At 43.8% G+C, this 18,498-nt stretch overlaps 1 protein-coding gene across 1 annotated transcript; it reads right to left on the bottom strand.

Moving 5' to 3' along the window:
- Positions 1-5,005: 5,005 nt before the first annotated feature.
- Positions 5,006-18,281, bottom strand: LOC144694084 (EEF1A lysine methyltransferase 3-like). The gene is made up of 3 exons (XM_078564445.1): positions 18,138-18,281; positions 10,699-10,810; positions 5,006-5,418 (listed from the first exon to the last, which is right to left on the bottom strand). The coding sequence occupies exons 1-3, from the start codon at positions 18,279-18,281 to the stop codon at positions 5,006-5,008; spliced, it is 669 nt and encodes a 222-aa protein (XP_078420571.1).
- Between the last annotated feature and the right edge of the window lie 217 nt (positions 18,282-18,498).

The following is an 18,498-nucleotide window of genomic DNA, read 5'->3' as shown; positions in this document are numbered from 1 at the left end:
CCGATTCCCACAGCTACCTCAACTGCAGCTCCTCACACCCCGCTTCCTGTAAGGACTCCATCCCATTCTCTCAATTCCTTGCCCCATCACATCTATTCTGATGGTGCTACTTTCCAAAGTGGCGCTTCTGACATGTCTTCCTTCTTCCTTAACCAAGGTTTCCCACCACTGTGGTTGACAGGGCCCTCAGCCGTGTCCGATCCATCTCCCGCACCACTGCCCTCACACCTTCCCCTCCTTCCCAAGGGGGACAAGGGTCCCCCTTGTCCTCACTTTTCACCCCACAGCCTCCACATTCAAAGGATCATCCTCCGCCATTTCCGCCAACTACAGCATGATGCCACCACCAAACACATCTTCCTCTGTCAGCATTCCATAGGGGCTGTTTTCTCTGGGGCACCCTGCTCCACCCGTTCATCACCCCCAACACCTCATTCCCTTCCCACGGCACCTTCCTATGCAATTGCAGAAATTGCAACACCTGCCCCTTTACCTCCTCACTCCTCACCATCCAACGGCCCAAACACTCCTTTCAAGTGAAGCAGCACTTCACTTGCACCTCCTTCAATTTGGTCCACTGCATTTGTTGCTCCCAATGTGGTCTCCTTTACACTGGGGAGACCAAACACAGACTGTGTGACCGCTTTGCAGAACACCTCCAGTCTGACCGCAAGCATGTCCCAGACCTTCCTGTTGCTTGCCATTTCAACACCCCACCCTGCTCTCATGCCCATATGTCCGTCCTTGGCCTGCTGCAACGTTCCAGTGAAGCCTAACACAAACTGGAGGAACAGCACCTCCCCTTCCAATTAGGCACTTTACTGCCTTCTGGACTTAACATTGAGTTCAACAACTTCAGACCATGAACTCTCTCCTCCGACCTCACCCCCTATTTTTAATCCCCTTTTTTCTACATTCATTTTTATTTTTTACCCACTTATTTTTATTTTTATATTTATTCATGTATCTGTGCTTTTATCCCCTTTTTTTTATCTCCCTTCTATCCCATTCTCTATCCTTTTTTTTCCCGCCACTGCCCCACCCCCCACCCCATCTCCTACAGGGCTATCTGTTACTTGTTGCATGTTGTTCTTTCACACAATGCTACCCTTGTTCTGCTATAATCACATTATGCTTTCTTACCTTTATGCCACTATCAGCACTTTTTTCAACACTAACCATTACCATTAACACACCCTTTGTTCTTTAGTTCATGACATCTTTGTCAATCTCTCCCTTGTCCCCACCTATCGCTGGCCTTCTATCCAGCTCCACCTGCCCCACCCCACCTTAAACAGTAAAAATTTCATCACATTTCCTCTTCTCTCCAGCTCTGAAGAAAGGTCATATGGACTCAAAACATTAACTTAATTGTCCATTGTTGATTCCCCTTGCAGGCGGTGGTGAGCCATTTTCTTTAACAGCTGCAATACATGTACACCACAGTGCTGTTAGGGAGGGAGTTCCAGGATTGTGACCCAGTAACAACGAAGGAAAGGTGGGATATATTTCCAAGTCAGAGAGTGTGACTTGGAGAGAAACTTGCAGGTGGTAGTATTCCCATGTGCCTAATGCCCTTGTCCTTTCAGGTCATGCATTTTAAAAGTACTGTTGAAGAAATCTTTGGCGAGCTTCTGTAGATGGTACACATTGCAGTCACTCTGTGCTGGTGGTGGAGGGAATGAATATTCAAGATGGTGGATGGAATGTCAATCAAGCAAGCTGCTTTGTCCTGGATGGTGTCAAGCTTCTTGAGTGTTGTTGGAGTTGCACTCATCCATGTGCTCCTGTCAAATCCAAACTGAGCACTGGTGGCCAGGTCATTGGTGAGTAAGGGCCACTTGATAACACTGTGAAAATATCTTCCATTATCTTCTTGGTGATTGATGTAGATTTATGGGGTGCTCATTGGTTGGACAGGATTTGTCCTACTTTTTATGATCAATACACACCTGGGCATTTTTTTTACATTGTCAGGTAGATGCAAGTGTTTTAGCTTACTAGGATAGTTTAACTAGAGGTACAGTTAGTTCTGAAACATTATCTAAGATGCTGTCAGGGCCCATTGCCCTTTACTGCATCTAATGGGCTCAGCTGTTTCTCAATATCACATGGAGTGAATTAAACTGGCTGAAGGAAAATGGCATCTGTGATGCCGGGAAATTCATGAGGAGGTCAAGATGGATCAACCAATTGGCACTTCTTGGTGAAGGTTGTTGCAAACGCTTCAGCTTTATCTTTGGCACTCCAGTGCTGAGTTCTGCCATCATCGAGGCTGGGGATGTTCTTGGACACTCCTCTTCCCGTTGTTTAATTTTCCACCATCATTCATGACTGGATATGACAGGATGGCAGAGTTTTAACCCGATCCATTGGGGTGGGGTAGTTTGCTTTTGTCCAAAGCATGCCGTTTCCATTGTTTTGAATGCATGTAGTCCTGTGTTGTAGCTTCACCAGGTTAACACCTCATTTTTAGGCATGTCCAGTGCTGCTCTTGGCACGTTCTTCTACACTCCTTATTGAACCAGGGTTGATTCCTTAATTCTATGAAGAGTCATACGGACTCGAAACGTTAACTGTATTCCTCTAAGATGCTGTCAGACCTGCTGAGTTTTTCCAGCTATTTTTGTTTTTGTTTCAGATTTCCAGCATCCACAGTATTTTGCTTTTATCTTTATATTAAAATGATTGAGTCTGTCTGTAGAATGTACAGTTTCCCAATAAGAGACAGGGAAAGTATGATTCAAAATGACTAGGCTGCATATTTTTGATTGTATTGCTAAACTCTGGTTGTAATTGTGTTACCAAAGGTGTTACCAAGGAACAATTTAGACTCTAAATTATCTGAATGCTTTAAACTTTGTTAATGTAGTTCAGGATGTAGTTATTGATTGTGTATCAATAGTCTTTTGATGTAACTGTAAATAGTGTATCGATGGTCTATTGATGTAACTGTGAATGGTGTTTCGATGGTCTATTGATGTAACTGTAAATAGTGTATCGATGGTCTATTGATGTAACTGTAAATAGTGTTTTGATGGTCTATTGAAGTAACTGTGAATGGTGTTTCGATGGTCTATTGATGTAACTGTGAATGGTGTATCGATGGTCTATTGAAGTAACTGTGAACGATGTATCGATGGTCTATTGAAGTAACTATGGATGGTGTACCGATGGTCTATTGATGTAACTCTGAGTGGTGTATTGATGGTCTATTGATGTAACTGTGAATGATGTATCAATGGCCTGTTGAAGTAACTGTGAACGTTGTATCGATGGTCTATTGGTGTAACTGTGAATGGTGTATTGATCATATTGATTGTGTTATGAATCATGTGAGTGAATTGCTTTGACCAAATAAGGTAGGCGAAAGATACCAGAGCTAGAGAGGGATAAAAAAGTGATCTCCAAAAGGGTCCGGCACGCAGTTGTACAGGTTCACAGAAGAAAGAAGATAGAAGAGAGAAGAAAAGAAACAGAAGAAAGTGTTGTAGGGTGCTGGATACCGTTCGGCAGGTCTTAAAGCCGTCATTGTCTTAGTTAGGTTAACTGTATGTATTTATTACCTGCAAGAATTGTGTACATATATACAATAAAGGGTTCAAGTTAGGAGCTGTCTCCAGGCTTGCTTGTGCACATGACTCTGTCCAACACTAGACAGACTCCTAGGTGCAGGTCATGTGTTCTCTTACATCACTGTTTCAGTGGTACCGTACTCAGTCCCACATTAACCCTATACGTGCTAGACCCTTATACTAAAGAAAGAAGTCAGACCAGACCAGAACTAGTGCTGACCTGTGTCCAAGTTGCTCTGGAGATAGAGAGCGTATGACTCGTAACTATTGCCTGGTTGTTAAGTGTTGCTTTATTACTTAATAAATCCTTTTAATTTGTCTATTGTCCGCCAACTTTTTGTCTTGTCAAGAACCCAAGTAAAGGTTCAAGTAATTTACAGGAACCATAAAAATTGGCACTCCAGATGGGACCATCTTCCCAGCAAGTGGAAATAATGCTCGACATCTACCTCATCAAACTCTTTCATAATCTTAATGATCTCTATCAGGTCCCTCCTCAATCTTCTCTTCTCTGGAGAAAAGAACATCAGGCTGTTCAATAAAAACAAAATACTGTGGATGCTGGAAATCTGAAACAAAAACAGAAAATGCTGGAAAAGCTCAGCTGGTCCAGGCAGCATCTGTGGAGAGAGAAACTTTGAAGAAGAATCGTATTGGACTTAACAGTCCACCATAATTACGCTCCACCATAACGGCCTGGCGGAGAGAGAAACAGAGTTAATATTTCAATGACTTGAAACATTAACTCTGTTTCTCTCTCCAACAGAGCGTTCAATCTTTCTTGTTGAGTATAATCTCTCAGTTCTGGGATAATCCTAATAAACCACTTTTGTATCTTCACCATTGCCTCTCTAACCTTTCTTATAATACGAAGACCAGGACTTGTGTAGAGTTTTTCATTCTATTTTTTAAAAATTTAATTACAACACCACATTGTCAGATGTTCACTGATACATACAAGTCAATAAAGCCCCAATTTCAGGCCATGGCCTGTAATAATTTAGCTAATCTCAACCAGAGCAATAATTAGACTGTAATAGTGAGCATCAACGCTCCTGGAGAAAAAATAAATCAGCTTGGATTCCCAGTACCAATCATATCTACTGACTTCTGCTGGTACATACTGATGTGCAATGACAATGTTAGATTAGGGTAATACTTAGTTTGGTTAATAGTCAAATGGCCCACCAACTCTCACAGCCTATTTTCACACATGAAGAAAGGGCCTTGAGGGAGGCGCCTGGGGGCTACAGTTATGAGCCATCAGGAGAGAAGGGGAGAATAGTCCACAATCCAAACAAAAAAATACCAGTGAAGTAAAAAAGAGATCAAAGTAGTGTCTCTTCAGACTGACCTTTTCAACAGATAGTGTTAGAAAACATCATTCGGAATCTCAAGAGCCACATTACATAATACATAAATCTATCTCTCTATGTTAACAGCTGATTTTCAGAACTTGGACTTTTTTTGGTCACTTTGTACACGTTGATATCACTCTCTTCATTTCTGTTAACTAGTTGGCAATTAAAATGTTCAGGGAGAATGACTTCATAGAATTTGTTGATTTGAAAGTCCTGCCACATTTTGGAAGAAAGGTAAATGATAGTTCTTTCACTGCTGAGATGTTGTAGAGTTTTTATTAGTAAGGGATAGGTCTTTGAGAAGTAGACAATTTCTCCACCAAGGATGAAGTCATAGTCGCTTGGAAACTGAGCATGGTCACGACCCCAGGAGAGGGCATGGATATTTACACGATCTCTACAAGACATGGGGACGTTGGCTGTAACATTATGTTGTATTTGCTTTAAAACATTTGGTTGGTCTGTAATTGTCACATTTCCCCCTGAAAAAAATGATATATCTCAATTTAGGATTTGATCTACACAATAATCCACTCTTGAATCATGGTCATGAAGGCAGAGTAAAGCAATCATCTAAGAACATACTGAATGTACGAGTAAATACTACCTCGGATATATGCTGACCCATGAATTTCACAATTAAATCTTTGAGCCTGTTGCATCTAGTTACTAATCCACACATCTTGCCACAGGCACATACTGACCTACAGATCCTCTTGCTGGCTGACACCCACCCACAAAGGCCTTCAAAGATACATTGAAAGGGAATGCATTGACAGAATATCCACTGTATAAAGACTAGCCCATGTGAGCTTTTAAAGAGATGTTAAGTTTCCAAAACAAAATTTAATTTGAAAAATACTAATATGGGAGGAACCATAAGGTCAAACTTCAGTCTGTAATAATGCTTATTCACATTTCTCATCTCATCCAAGGAGATTACTTTGACATCAAGTGTCAAGTTCTTTCATTTCTGGATAAATAAAATGGGTCAACACATTAGTTTAGAAACTAAATATGTAAAAAGGTTCTGGTTTCAGAAGTTATTGGGTAAAAATACTAAGGTATTGAGTTCTACCTCACAAGGCCTTTAATATACATAGAAATGTCTACCATTGACAGTGAAGAACCATTTTATTTTATACCACAGATTTCAAATTTTTCTGAATATTTTTCCTTCTGGTTGTCATTAGAGCAATGCTATGATTTTGGATCTGTAGGACACTTCAGCATTGTTTTATCCAATCATTCTTACCAAGCACACAGAATAATCAGCAATCCAATCTGCATAATAAATGATCATAACTGAGTCTAATAAGGTGGTTAAGTATAATGCAACATTTTCAATGCATAATACAGTTATGATTTATTTTAATTCTTCACACAATATGGGCATTGCTGGCTAAGCCAGCATTTGTTGCCCATCCCTAATAACTCTTGTGAAGGTGGCATGATAAATGCTATGGTGATATAGAAACAGATGATATAATATTCCCAATATTTTTAATTCTAGAACACATAGTGGATAATTGAAGAACTTTGTGTCAAATTTTCAGACCCCAATGGTTGATGCAAGAACCTGGAAATAAATATAATGGCCTACAGCATATTTTGCAATCAGGATACATTCTAGTGTTCTCAATAGTGCTGGTAATCAGGGTGATTAACTGTCCCATATTTTATGGGGTCATCCCGTAATAGAGGCTATTATCCCATGTCCTGGGTTGCAGCTTGCTGGAAGCTGCTTCTCACATAATACAGCCCTTTAAATTTCGCTCATGAGAAGTATGTATCTGCATGTTTGGAATGTTCCTGGCTGCTCAATTGGACAGGCTCACCCCCACCTTTCCCCCTAACACCTACCACCTCCCCCACATCCCCACCATTCTCATAAGTTCGGCAGCACTCTCCACCTCCACCCCCCGCCATCTCCCCAGTCTCACAGGTTTCAGCAGCACTCCTGCCCACTTATGCAGTCCCCCACGCCAAAGTACCCCTCAATTTTTTCCCTGAGAGTTGGTCACCTTGCTTGTAATGTCTATTGGTAAAGCATTAAGAGGAAAAAGAAAAGAAATGCATATATACCAATTTAATACATCCCCAGGACATCCCAAAGCACAGTCAATCCAGGAAACACAGTCATTGTTGTTAGGAGAGATAGGCAAAAGGGAAAAGGAGGAGGGGCAGCCCTGATAATAAAGATTGGGTTAAAGACAGAAGAGAGGAAGGGTTCTTGCTTAGAAACTTAAGAAGTAGAATCAATTTGAAGCTAATTGTTGTATATTTTATATGTTTGATTTGCTCCAGAGCAATGCAGAGATGACACTTGTTTCTAAATGTGCAACAGGTTTAGTTTTAAAATATCTCTGTCATCACAAAATGTCTGTGCCATGTTTGCCCCAAATCTAGCTTCTTGGTCTTTCTGTGGTTTCTGTTTACTTATCGTTGAGTCCACACTCAGGCTTAGCCAATCAAGCATAGTGAGCATAGATCAGTTACCAGACACACATAATCAAATACAGAATAATTGAACCATTGAGTGCTCCTCTAAGAAAAAACAAGGGACAAAAAACATGGTGGAAGTTGTTTAACTGCAGCTGTAGTGTGCAGAGTATAAATCAGGAAATTAGAGCTGTTACATTCTTCTTCTTCTTTGATGTAGCTGTGCCAATCATAGGCAAGGATTGGTGAAACAATAATGTGTATTCTTCATTTGAAGATACATACAGATAATATTCACTGGGAGCTAAGTATAGTAAATCTCACTTTTACTACTGATACTCATGTGACTAATACAGCACATCATGTTGAGATATGTAATGATTGACAGTAGTTTAAGATATTCATCCTTAAAGGTGCATGCACCACATATCACAACATTCCTCTTTTTTTCTAGTTAAAAATTTACCTTTAAAGAATAAAACAATTTGTATGAAAGCAAAACAAAATAACATTGTATCTGAATGTACTTCAACAGAGAGCAATAAATTTACAAGTCTCTGAAACATCGTTGGTTTGCTTATCTGTCCAGACTTAGTGACAGTGATCTTTGCTAGAGGCTGCTGTACGTCTTCAGAATGCTGGTTAGGGGTGCTTTGTTTGTGTTGCATTTTAAACCATGTTCTAGTCACAATAGGATTATTTGGTGTCTCTGGTTTTGGTATTGTTCTGATTTGGCATTTGTTTTGTCTTGGTTCTGGACATGTGCTGACGATTTCTGTTGGATTCCATGTGCCATCAGTTGGGTGTCGTACTTAAACTTTCTGTCTATTGTTCAGGTTGGGTAATTCATTGCCCACAAGCCAATTGTGGGCATCTTTCATCTTCCCCTGGATTTTGAGCAATGCATCATGTGCTCTTGGAAGTATCAACGGATAACAACTGGGGAGGTTTGTCCACACTTGTCTGCTGAGTAGTAATTCCACAGATGAGGGAACAGTCACACTAGAGGTGTTGCTCTAAGATGCAACACAGCCACATGGAGATCATCTTTTGTTGTTGGCACTTCATAATTAGGGATTTTAAAGTTGAAACTATACATTCTGCCATTTCATTAGATGTGGGGTAATGCGGTGATGAAGTGGTATGGTTGAATCCCCACCTCTCCCACATCTCCTTAAAGGGTCATCCAGTATATTGGGGTCCGTTACCAGAAACAACCTCTGGTGGTGCCCCCAAGAGACTAAAGATCGAACTTAATGTAACAGTGATGATTGCACTAGATGTATCTTGCAATTGACAGATATTTGGAAATTTGGAGAAGTAATCTGTTACAATCAAGAAATCATCTCCATGGACACTGAAGAAGTCAGTTGCAAGTCTGGTCCATGGGTGTGTGGGTACTTCATGAGGCAATATTGTTCCTTTTGCTTGCTGGGCATGAAGGTTTGACATGCTTTGCATTCCTTCATGACTTTTTTGATGTCTTGCTGGATTCCTAGTCAATATATGTCTCTCTGGCCACTCTTGTAGTTCGATCAATTTCCACGAGTATGTGAAGCATCTTTTGGAGGATAATGGTCATGCCCCTTGTCTCTACATTTACTTATGAATCGGTCAATGGTCTCTGTTGGTTGTTGCCTAAAAGACATGAATTTCAGATGGTGTATTCTGAAGTTGAGCTTCAATCATAGTTGATCTTTGAGTACTGACCATATTGTATCTTGATTTTTAAGAAGGTTGTCAGAACTACCTGGTGTGTCACTCTGTGGAAGCCTACATTGCCTATGGCAATTTTAATTTTAATGGCTTGTTTCTCTGCTTTGAAAATATTCAGGTCCAGAAAACACAGTTTGACCCATTATCAGAACAAAGTAAATTCAAATAGGAGATCCATTTCCTTTCAATTGAGTGTTGGGAATTTTATGGTCATCTTTTAACTTTTTTCAAGGATTTTTAATGTTATCTGGAGCTTTTGTTGGCTATGCAAGTTTCCTTCAGTACTTTTAGAGTTAATTAACTCTGAGTTGCAGTACTTTTAGTGGCCATTGCCTTAGCTGGTCATAGGTTACTGTTTGACTGCAATGGTGGCACTGTTGAGCACTTTCTGATTTTTGACAGGTTTAACTTTAAGCTCCACCCACAAATCAGTGATTTCAGTGGGAAAATGGCTCCAGACCTCAGAAATGAAAACAAGCAGCAAAAAAAAAAACTCCCAAAGGCCTCTTCCAGCCATTAGGAGCTGCCACTGGACAGATTCCTCCTCCTACTCCAATCTGCAGTATCTAGCCTCAGTAGAAATGAACATTTCCTGTCAGTAGAGTTATCCCTAAAGTGAGACCACCTGCAGTCTGCTGTTTAATTTCTGTTCCTGCTTAAACTTTGCAGCAGATAGACTTTTACTATTTATTATTTAAGCTCTGCCATATTCAAACAACCTGCTGGCTGGAGCAAGGTGCAGTTCCAGAATGGGGGTACAAAGCTGCAGAATCACGTACACAATGTGAATTTTGATAGTGGTTTCACTTTCACAGCAGCTCTTTTCTTCTGCTGTGTGTGAAGGATTGAGGCTTGTATATTTTGCAGTCATCCTTCAAAAACCATGCTGCCACCCTGCCACCATGTTACATTCTTCTTTTTTGATGTAAATGTCCCCATCATACAAAAGGATTGGTGAAACAATAATGTGAGTTCTTTAATTGAAGATAAGACTACGTGCAGATCATATTCACTGGGAGCTAAGTACAGTACATCTGACTTCTACCCTGCTGCTGATAGAGTGCCTACAAGTCTTGGGATTAACATATCACATCCTGTCGAGGTAGTAATGATTGACAATAGTTTACGATAAGAGGCCATGTAACAATGAAGTCCAATAATCTTTGGGGACTTTCTTCATATAGGCTGGGCAAACCAAACTTGCAGTAATAGTGTGGAGGTCAAGTTTCATGGAACGTGTAAAAGATTATTTTTCTAAATCAGTAAAAAAAAAACCTTACTGCAAACTAAGAAGGGGAGAAGAAAATATCTTGCACTGAAAGCATTCACCATTACCCCTATCTTTTCCTTTCATTCAGTGTGAAAAAAATGAATGGTAACATTAACAATACAATACAGCTAACTAATATAAACTATAAGAACTTTAACAGAACAAAAACATGCTATATAGCAAATGGTTGAGTGACTCCCAAAGTTTGGCTGCATTTTTTAACCATGTAAACATCATATTCTATACTCAGTGCTCTACATTGGCTTTTCTCATTCACATTTACAAAGTTCTGCTTGTGATGCCTCTTAATTTCATGTGAACTTTTTAAACTTACCCAGTAGAACTGCTAAGATTCCTATTATTCCAGTGCCTGCACCCAGTTCAATCACCTTCATGCCATCAAAGGTTAAATTCTGTTTTTCAATATACTGACATAGAGCAAGACCCTGAAAAATAAGTCCATGTTAAAATTAATTCATTTCAAAGCTGAGGTGAAACATTTCAGAGCCAACATGGGCAACAGAAAGGTGAGAGGTGAGACATGGGTTCAGCCCCTCACAACAGACAGGAAGAATTGGTTGGAGTGGTGGTTATTAGGACTCTATCATATCTCCTATTAGCCAGTTCAAAGTAGTGGGTAGATCGCCTGCCCTTTACCTCAGCCTCTGTTAGTTCATAGCACCCTCGCCTTTGAATCAGAGGGTTATGGGTTCATGTCCCACTCCCGGAAAACCAAGAACTGTGATTGTACTCGAAAGAGTTGCAATCTGTGACTGTTGATAACTCGAAAGAGTTTCCACAGAGGAAAAAATAGATAAATGGAATAAATAGGCCTTAGGAGCTCTGTCCTCCACAGTTTCACACCCCCAAACCCACTCCCACACTGCCCCACCCCCAACCCCATTGTTAATTCTTTGCAACTAATTAAATTATTTGTTAGTGTTGGAATCTGGAATATCTTGGCCTGCTCGTTGGTCCTTTTCCATTTCCTACTTGTCTGGAGCCACCAACAATGCTGACAAAAAATCCTGGCTGTGGGGAGATCACAGACATTTTCCACCACACTTCTGTATCAATTATTGTGAATGCAATAAAATCAGCACTAAAATGTAAATGGACAGACTAAGTCACAGTAGCTGCTCCAGCATGTTAAAGAGGCATCTCAATTTATAGCAGTTCCCTATTGCAAAAGGATACGCATTGCTATACTCCACATTCACAGTGCATATCTACATGGAAACTGTGGCCTGAATTTTCCAGTTGGCAGGGAGTGGGGGGGGGTGCGGAGCGGGAGCAGGCGTGGGTGGGCGCGGACCGGATCGCCTGTGTTTGGGTCCGCGCCGCCATTTTACGCGGGCGGGCCAATTAAGGCCCGCCCAGCGTATTTCTTGACTCCCGAGGATAGCGGGAGTGGGCAGGCGGCGGTGGGCATCCAATAGTGACCCGGCAGCCTGTTTAAATGAAGGCCTGGCAGCCTTTCTAGGCTGCTCACAATGGCAAGTGCAAGGTCACGGCAGAGGACTTCTGGTGAGCAGGCCAGTCCGGAGGGTAGGTCAGCGGGACAGACCAGGCCAAAGGGTGGGGCCAGTGTGCCCCTCATTTTTCAGATGACTGCCTTGCTGCCCTCCTTGAGGAGGTGGCAGCACGGCGGGAGGTGCTGGTTTCCCAGAATGGGAGGTGGAGGCCCCCCCTTTATGATGAAACGTGCCTGGGAGGAGGTGGTGGAGGTGATGAGCTCCCTTGACATGGTGCAGCGCACCTGGATCCAGTGTTGCAAGCTCTTCAACAACTCATTGTGTTCTGGCAGGGTGAGGACAATGTTGGCACTGGTCACATAACCCAGCAGGTCGGCTTTCCCCCCTGCTGCCCAACCACCACCCAGTCTGAGTGTAGTGACAGCATTGAATCATTGATGGCATTTGTCCTTTGCTGGGTGGGCAAGCAGATACTGCCCATGCCGAAGTCAGCCTGAGAGGGTGATGAGGAGATGGATTTTGCCCCCGCAGCATATGTTACACTAAGACCCACATGACTGGTTTGGGGGCAACCTGGAGGGGCTGCACCTCAGCGCTGTGTTTGAACTGCAGGACATGTCCAAGTCAGGGTGATGAGATGATGGGAGGGGAGCTTCGAGGTGGCAATGAACCATCTGCTGCCCTCTGAGCTCCACGTACTTGCACCTCCTTGCTATGGAAGGATATACCGTGTGGAGCCTAATGTGATGTAGGCAGCATGTGTCCAAGGGTGGGGGGGGAACAGGCCCAGCATCTTTGTGTGAGTGTTTGGCAGCAGTGGGGTGAGGAGGCTCTGGAGCCCTGATATGTCCCACTCTGGTTGGAGTGGGCCGTACGCGAAGAGAGTCCATGTACAATTTGCACTAATCAATGCTCTTCTCTCATTTTCAGGAGAAGAATGATCACAATACAGCACAGCGTGTGAGGACTGGTGGTGGCCAGGCGCAGATTTCCATTCTAAGCCATTTCGAGCAGGAGCCCTGGAGCTGGAGAGGCACCATGCGCCCAGGTGCACTGGTGTCGGTGAGGCTGGGGTGCCATGGCCACGTATTTATGCCCAGCAGTGAGGTCAGCATTGTTCTCCCAACAGCTTAGCACTGCTGAATGTTAAATGATTTAACTTTGCAACATGGTTTAACCATTGGTTACAGAAGGATGAGCGCGTAATGATCTGGGGGACAAGGATGAACTTTATCATTGTCTCCACGCTAAGTGATCCACTGTCCTTGTTCTTCCTTTCAGCATCATCGGAGCAGGGCCGGGAGGAGGAGCGGCAGATGCCCCCTCTCACACCTGAGGGGCCTGAAGTCTCACCAGTGTCACACCATTTCTGCCAGGCAGGCACCAGCGCAGATACTAGCACCTCGGTGTGAATTCAAACAATGGCTAGTGTCCCAGGGCACAGCGATGAGGGCAATTCACAGTCGCTGGAGGAGCTGGCAGAGACAGAGAGTGACCATGGCGCCAGCAGTTGGAGGACTGCAGGGGACCAAGCACATGCTCAGTTGGTGCCTGATGATGTGCCTCTGGAGTTGTCCGCGACACAGCAGGTGCAGGAAATGCGGCCGGGTGTACGGGAGCATCTGGATGAGATACATGAGGCTATGCTTGGCTTGGTCTCTGTGGTGGAGGAGTCTACGCAGACGCTCACCGAAGCAATGAGCCACATGTCCGAGCTCCATGCATCTTCCATGGAGAGAGTGGAGATCCTCGTGGAGAGGCTCCTCCAGGAGACCCATCAAGGCTTCCTGGGGATGTGCTGTGACCAGCAAGCCCTCACATCGGCATTGACTTCAGATGGTCAGTGCCAGTGTGGGAGATGATCTGGGCACCAGGTTTCCCAGCTGGGTGCCCATCCATCCATCGTGAGCAGGGAGGTCCTTAGTGACCTCACATTGGCGCAGCAGCTGCCTGTCATCTCTTTGGGCTCCTTTCAGGGCGCTCCGGATGAGGGCGATAGCTCCTTTGCCCCTCTCCCAGTGACCACATCTTCCGGTGAGGCTGTGGCGACTGGGAGATGCCAGCTGTGGAACTGGCATCTCCATCCCAGACGGGACAAGCACAGGCTCCACGGGTTAAAGGACAACCGCTAAGGTCATCAAGGCCAACAGGACAGCAGAGTCAGCAGGCTGTCTCAGATGCCACTCCCAGTGATGGGGTAGCACCAAGATATAGCACCCGGAAACGTAAACATAAAGCACCTTAGGCTCACCACGGGTTTTTCACTGGTGCTTTTGTGTTGGCCCAAGATGAGGCCCTTATGATTTTATTTGATTTGTAACACTATTGTCTTTTTTTTTGTAATAAGTAGCTTTGCTTGACACATTAAATTCAGATATGTCACCATGGCCTCTTTTCTTCTGCATGTGTATGGTTTCCAAAACTGTAATGAGTGCTTTGTTGGACATTCAGCTTTATTAACAAGGCCCTTAGTTACTGTTCCTAACCTGGCAGATTTGGCACTTAAGTGTCGAGTATCGAGCCGACTGCCCAGGCTTGTCCTTGTGGACCATCTGTGGTGTGCTAGCTGAAGGTTCGTTGGATTAAAACCTCCTGGGTGTCCCTGCCTCCCTGCAGTATGCCCAGGTCAGTGTCTACCCCCTCAGCATTTCCCTGTGCTGCTCATACTCGGACTCACTGCTGGACTCATTGTGTGCAGCCACAGCCACTGCGTCGACGTCTTCATCGTCCACTGTGTCCCCCCTTTCCAGTGCCAGATTGTGTAGAGCACAGTATTCAACCACTATCACTGAGACACAATCTGGGGGGTACTGGAGTGCGCCCCTGAGCGGTCCAGGCATCCGAAGCACATCTTGAGAAGACCGATGGTTCTCTCCACCACAGCCCTTGTGGAGCTGTGTCTCCTATTGTACCGCCGCTCAGCTTCTGTTTTTGGATGGGGGAGAGGCGTCATGAGCCACCTTCTAAGGGGATAGCCCTTGTCACCCAGCAGCCATCCATCCAGCCGGGCTGGAGCACTGAAGAGCCCCGGCATCTGGGTGTGTCTGAGGATGTAGGCATCATGGGAGCTGCCTGGGTACCTTGCACAGACTTGTAAAATCAGCATCCTGTGATCACACATTATCTGCACGTTCATGGAGTGGAAGCCCTTCCTGTTGATGAAGGCACCGGGCTCACCTTCTGGCGCCTTGATGGCCACATGTGTACAGTCTATTGCACCCTGGACATGGGGGAAGCCAGCAATGGCCGCGAAGCCTCTGGCTCGCTGTGTCTGGCTTGCCTGGTCGTAGCAGAAGTAGATGAAGGTCAATGCACGCCTAAACAGAGCACCTATAACCTGCTTGACACAAGTGTGGACAGCTGACTGGGAGACACCGCAAAGATCACCCACCGAGCCCTGGAAGGAGCCATAGAAGTTGAGGGCATCTGTGACCTTCAGAGCCACTGGCACGGAGTGTCCACCCACACAGTTAGGGGAGATCTCAGGCCCAATCATCTGACAGGTATAGTTGACTGTCTCCCTTGAGAGATGGAGCCTCCTTCAGCACTGCACCTCAGACATATTGAGGTAGCTGCTTCGCCGCCTGTATACCCTGGCAGCAGTATAGTGGCATCTTCTGCGGCACCTTCTGCCTTGGACTTCCTGTTGGCCCTGCACCACTTATGCCTGCCCCTGTCCTCCCAAAGGTGGCTCCCCTGGAGGCTGAATGTGCACTCCTGGCGTCCTCCTCCTTCTAGCCCTCCCTTCCTCCTCAGAGGAGCTGCCTCCAGTGGACAGTTCAGCTCCAGTTCCCAGGCTAAGGGAAGGCTTCGTGAAACCTGCAAACCCAGAAACAATTCCTCACTGCAGAGTGCTGACCTGAAGGTTAAGAGCCCAGACAAAGGCTGGTATACGTTTTGAAGTATTGCAGATCACACAGGCAAGTTTGAAAAACTTTCAAAAATAAATACTTGACTGTGCACATTCACAACCCCAGTGAGCCCTCTTATCCCGTCCGTGGATGAGGTTAATGCAAATGCGTCCTACCCGCCTGCCCATCGTGCCTGTGCGCTGGCCCAAAGATTGCATGGGCGCTGAAAAATTGGCGTTGATTGAACACTCAAGGGCTTTAAGTGGCCTGTTAATTAATGGCGGGCTCACGTTGGACATCATCGCGTGCCCGCCCAGCGAAATATCGCGATGGCACGTGGTGATGTCAGGACACTCGCCCGACATCACCGAGTGTCATTTTACACCTGCACAACCTCGGGAAAATTCTGCCCTGTATTTCCATATGCAATCCCAAATTCTTGTTTTCTCTCCCCCTATTGATTCTTAATTCCCTACCCACCATTGGCAATCTCAGCTGTTGCTAAACAACCATTGCTTAGAGAGTAACAGAGGCTGGATTTGGTGTGCCCTATGGTACACCCTCCCTAGCACCCTATAGGGAAAGAATCAGCTCTCTAATTGTGTTTTCCAGATGTAAATTTGACTGCAGGATTACATTCATTAATGAGAGAAAATCACATCAGAATGTTTTTCAAATCCATGATTCTAAAGCTTGGGGATAATTAATATGTCCAAAAAGCAGGAGTACATTAGGTTCAACGACTGAAAGTGAAATCAAGATTGTGACAATAATGTTACTAAAAGTTACCGACATGCTTTCAGAGTATGACATGCTGCAATACTTAGTGAAAATGCTAATGGTATTAAGTGGCAGAGCTTTACCAGTAAAAAATAAACATTGAGTTATCCAGTGAGAAATAAACTTTTAGTTAGTATTGGCAAATTTTCAAGTTGAACAGCCTTTAATCCTTCCTGGGTTGTCCAGCTGGCCCAGAATAGTTCAACCATCAACTTTTCTTGGGAAATGCCTCATTGCTCCTTCATGTCCAAAGCCTCGCACCTCTTTCCTTTCCCAGTTTCCCTTCCACTTTTCCGACCTCCCGCAACCAGCAACTCTCTAGTACCTCACTCAGATAGGCATTTTATTTCTGTGAATCTAGGTGGCAGGTTATTTGAGTTCATGGAGAATCACGTTACAAGCCTGATTCTGCCCTTGCATATGTTGCATTATGGGATAATGTAATAGAATTGTTTAAAATTCTGAAAGACTGGGATAAGGTAGATAGAAGCAGACTGTCTCCGGTAGATGAGAGTTTCATAACAAGTGGCTATAGATTCAAGTTTAAATATAAGAGGTTCAGAGCAGCGAGCAGGACAGACTTCCTCACACAGTGAGGCAGTGGAATTCACTTACGGAGTTATTGTTGAGACAGAAATTGTCAACATTCAAGATTAGATTGCATTGGTGGATCAAGGAAAAGTGGCTGAAGCGATATGGGAACAGGGTGGGTAAATAGATTAGAACTTGTCCTTGTAAGGAGGTTAAGTAGTGACACAGATTGATTGAGCCCAGTGACCTGCTTTGAGTTGTAACTTCTATGTAATTCTATGTACTTTGCAGCAGGGTTCACTGTATATCAGTCAGGAACTCTCATCTGATTTTTCCTTTCCTAGTAGGAGGTGTCAATAACAATTGAAATATTCCAATTACCACTCCAAGTGAAATCAATTAACTTTGTATATGATGGACATTAAACCTGAATCCAAGAGAAAATTAGGACTCCTGCAATACATTTTTGCTGGTGATGGTGGAAACTTGGTACAAGAATAATAATAGAGATCAACCAAAAACATCGATTCAGCTGCTGTAATTCCAGCAAGGCCAGCTTATCCAGTACTTTCATACTAGAACCTGCACAGTATTTTATAAAATAACTCCTTCCATTCCAAACCAAATGGCACCAAACTCTTTCCAGGACAGAAACCTTGTCCCAGTAAGTAGACTTAATTGTGTGTGCCCAAGTTCCTCTGAAATACTGAAGCACCACCACCTGAGTGTAGGCTGCCTGCACATTCCTGAGGAAAGCTCCCCAGCCCTAAACAATATGACCAAAGCCAAGGCCGCATAATTCACTGAGCTTCACTCACCCAGATCTCGTACTAAAACAAAGGCATGAAACAAGCCCAAAATAAAAAGAATTGTCACTAACCCATATTGTACCACTCCATGAACTAATGCTTTTGAATATCTGGTATACAATGATTTTGAATAGTTTTTCAAAGTGCAATGTCATTTGCAAAAACATGTAATATAGATCGCAAGCCCACTGTAATATAGAGTGATTCTTGAAGCACATACTGAACTAGGTTGATTTTTTTATATATATATAAAAGTGAAAGAACCAACATTACATGAGCCATGCAAGCTTCGCAATTATTGCTTCTGCAGCAAGTCGCTATACTTACAGCTTCCCATATGAAACCGGAAGTCCCAAGCTGGGAATCTGAGCTCTGACTCATCCATAAATGATGTCCACAAAACTCATAGTTTCTCTCCAAAATGTAGTCAGTCTCAGAGTCAACGTAACTCTTCTGGGGGTCGGTTTCCATTTTCCTGATTGATATTTGGTTAGATTTCCTTGATCACCTGTGGATTCCTGTTGATCTCTGTACAGTTTCCTTCCTAGTGTCAGATGTGGATCTTAATCAATCTTAACTTCTAGTGTCTAAAGTTTTTCCTTTGTTAAGACAGGTGTGGGTTTTCTGGAAAGTCTGCAGAATATGTCAGCATAGGCCTTCAACACAAATCACAACTATCTGACTTTTA

This window comes from Cetorhinus maximus, chromosome 19 (assembly GCF_964194155.1).
Source record: "Cetorhinus maximus chromosome 19, sCetMax3.hap1.1, whole genome shotgun sequence".
Taxonomy (NCBI): Eukaryota; Metazoa; Chordata; class Chondrichthyes; order Lamniformes; family Cetorhinidae; genus Cetorhinus; species Cetorhinus maximus.
This window is presented reverse-complemented; position numbering and strand designations above follow the sequence as displayed.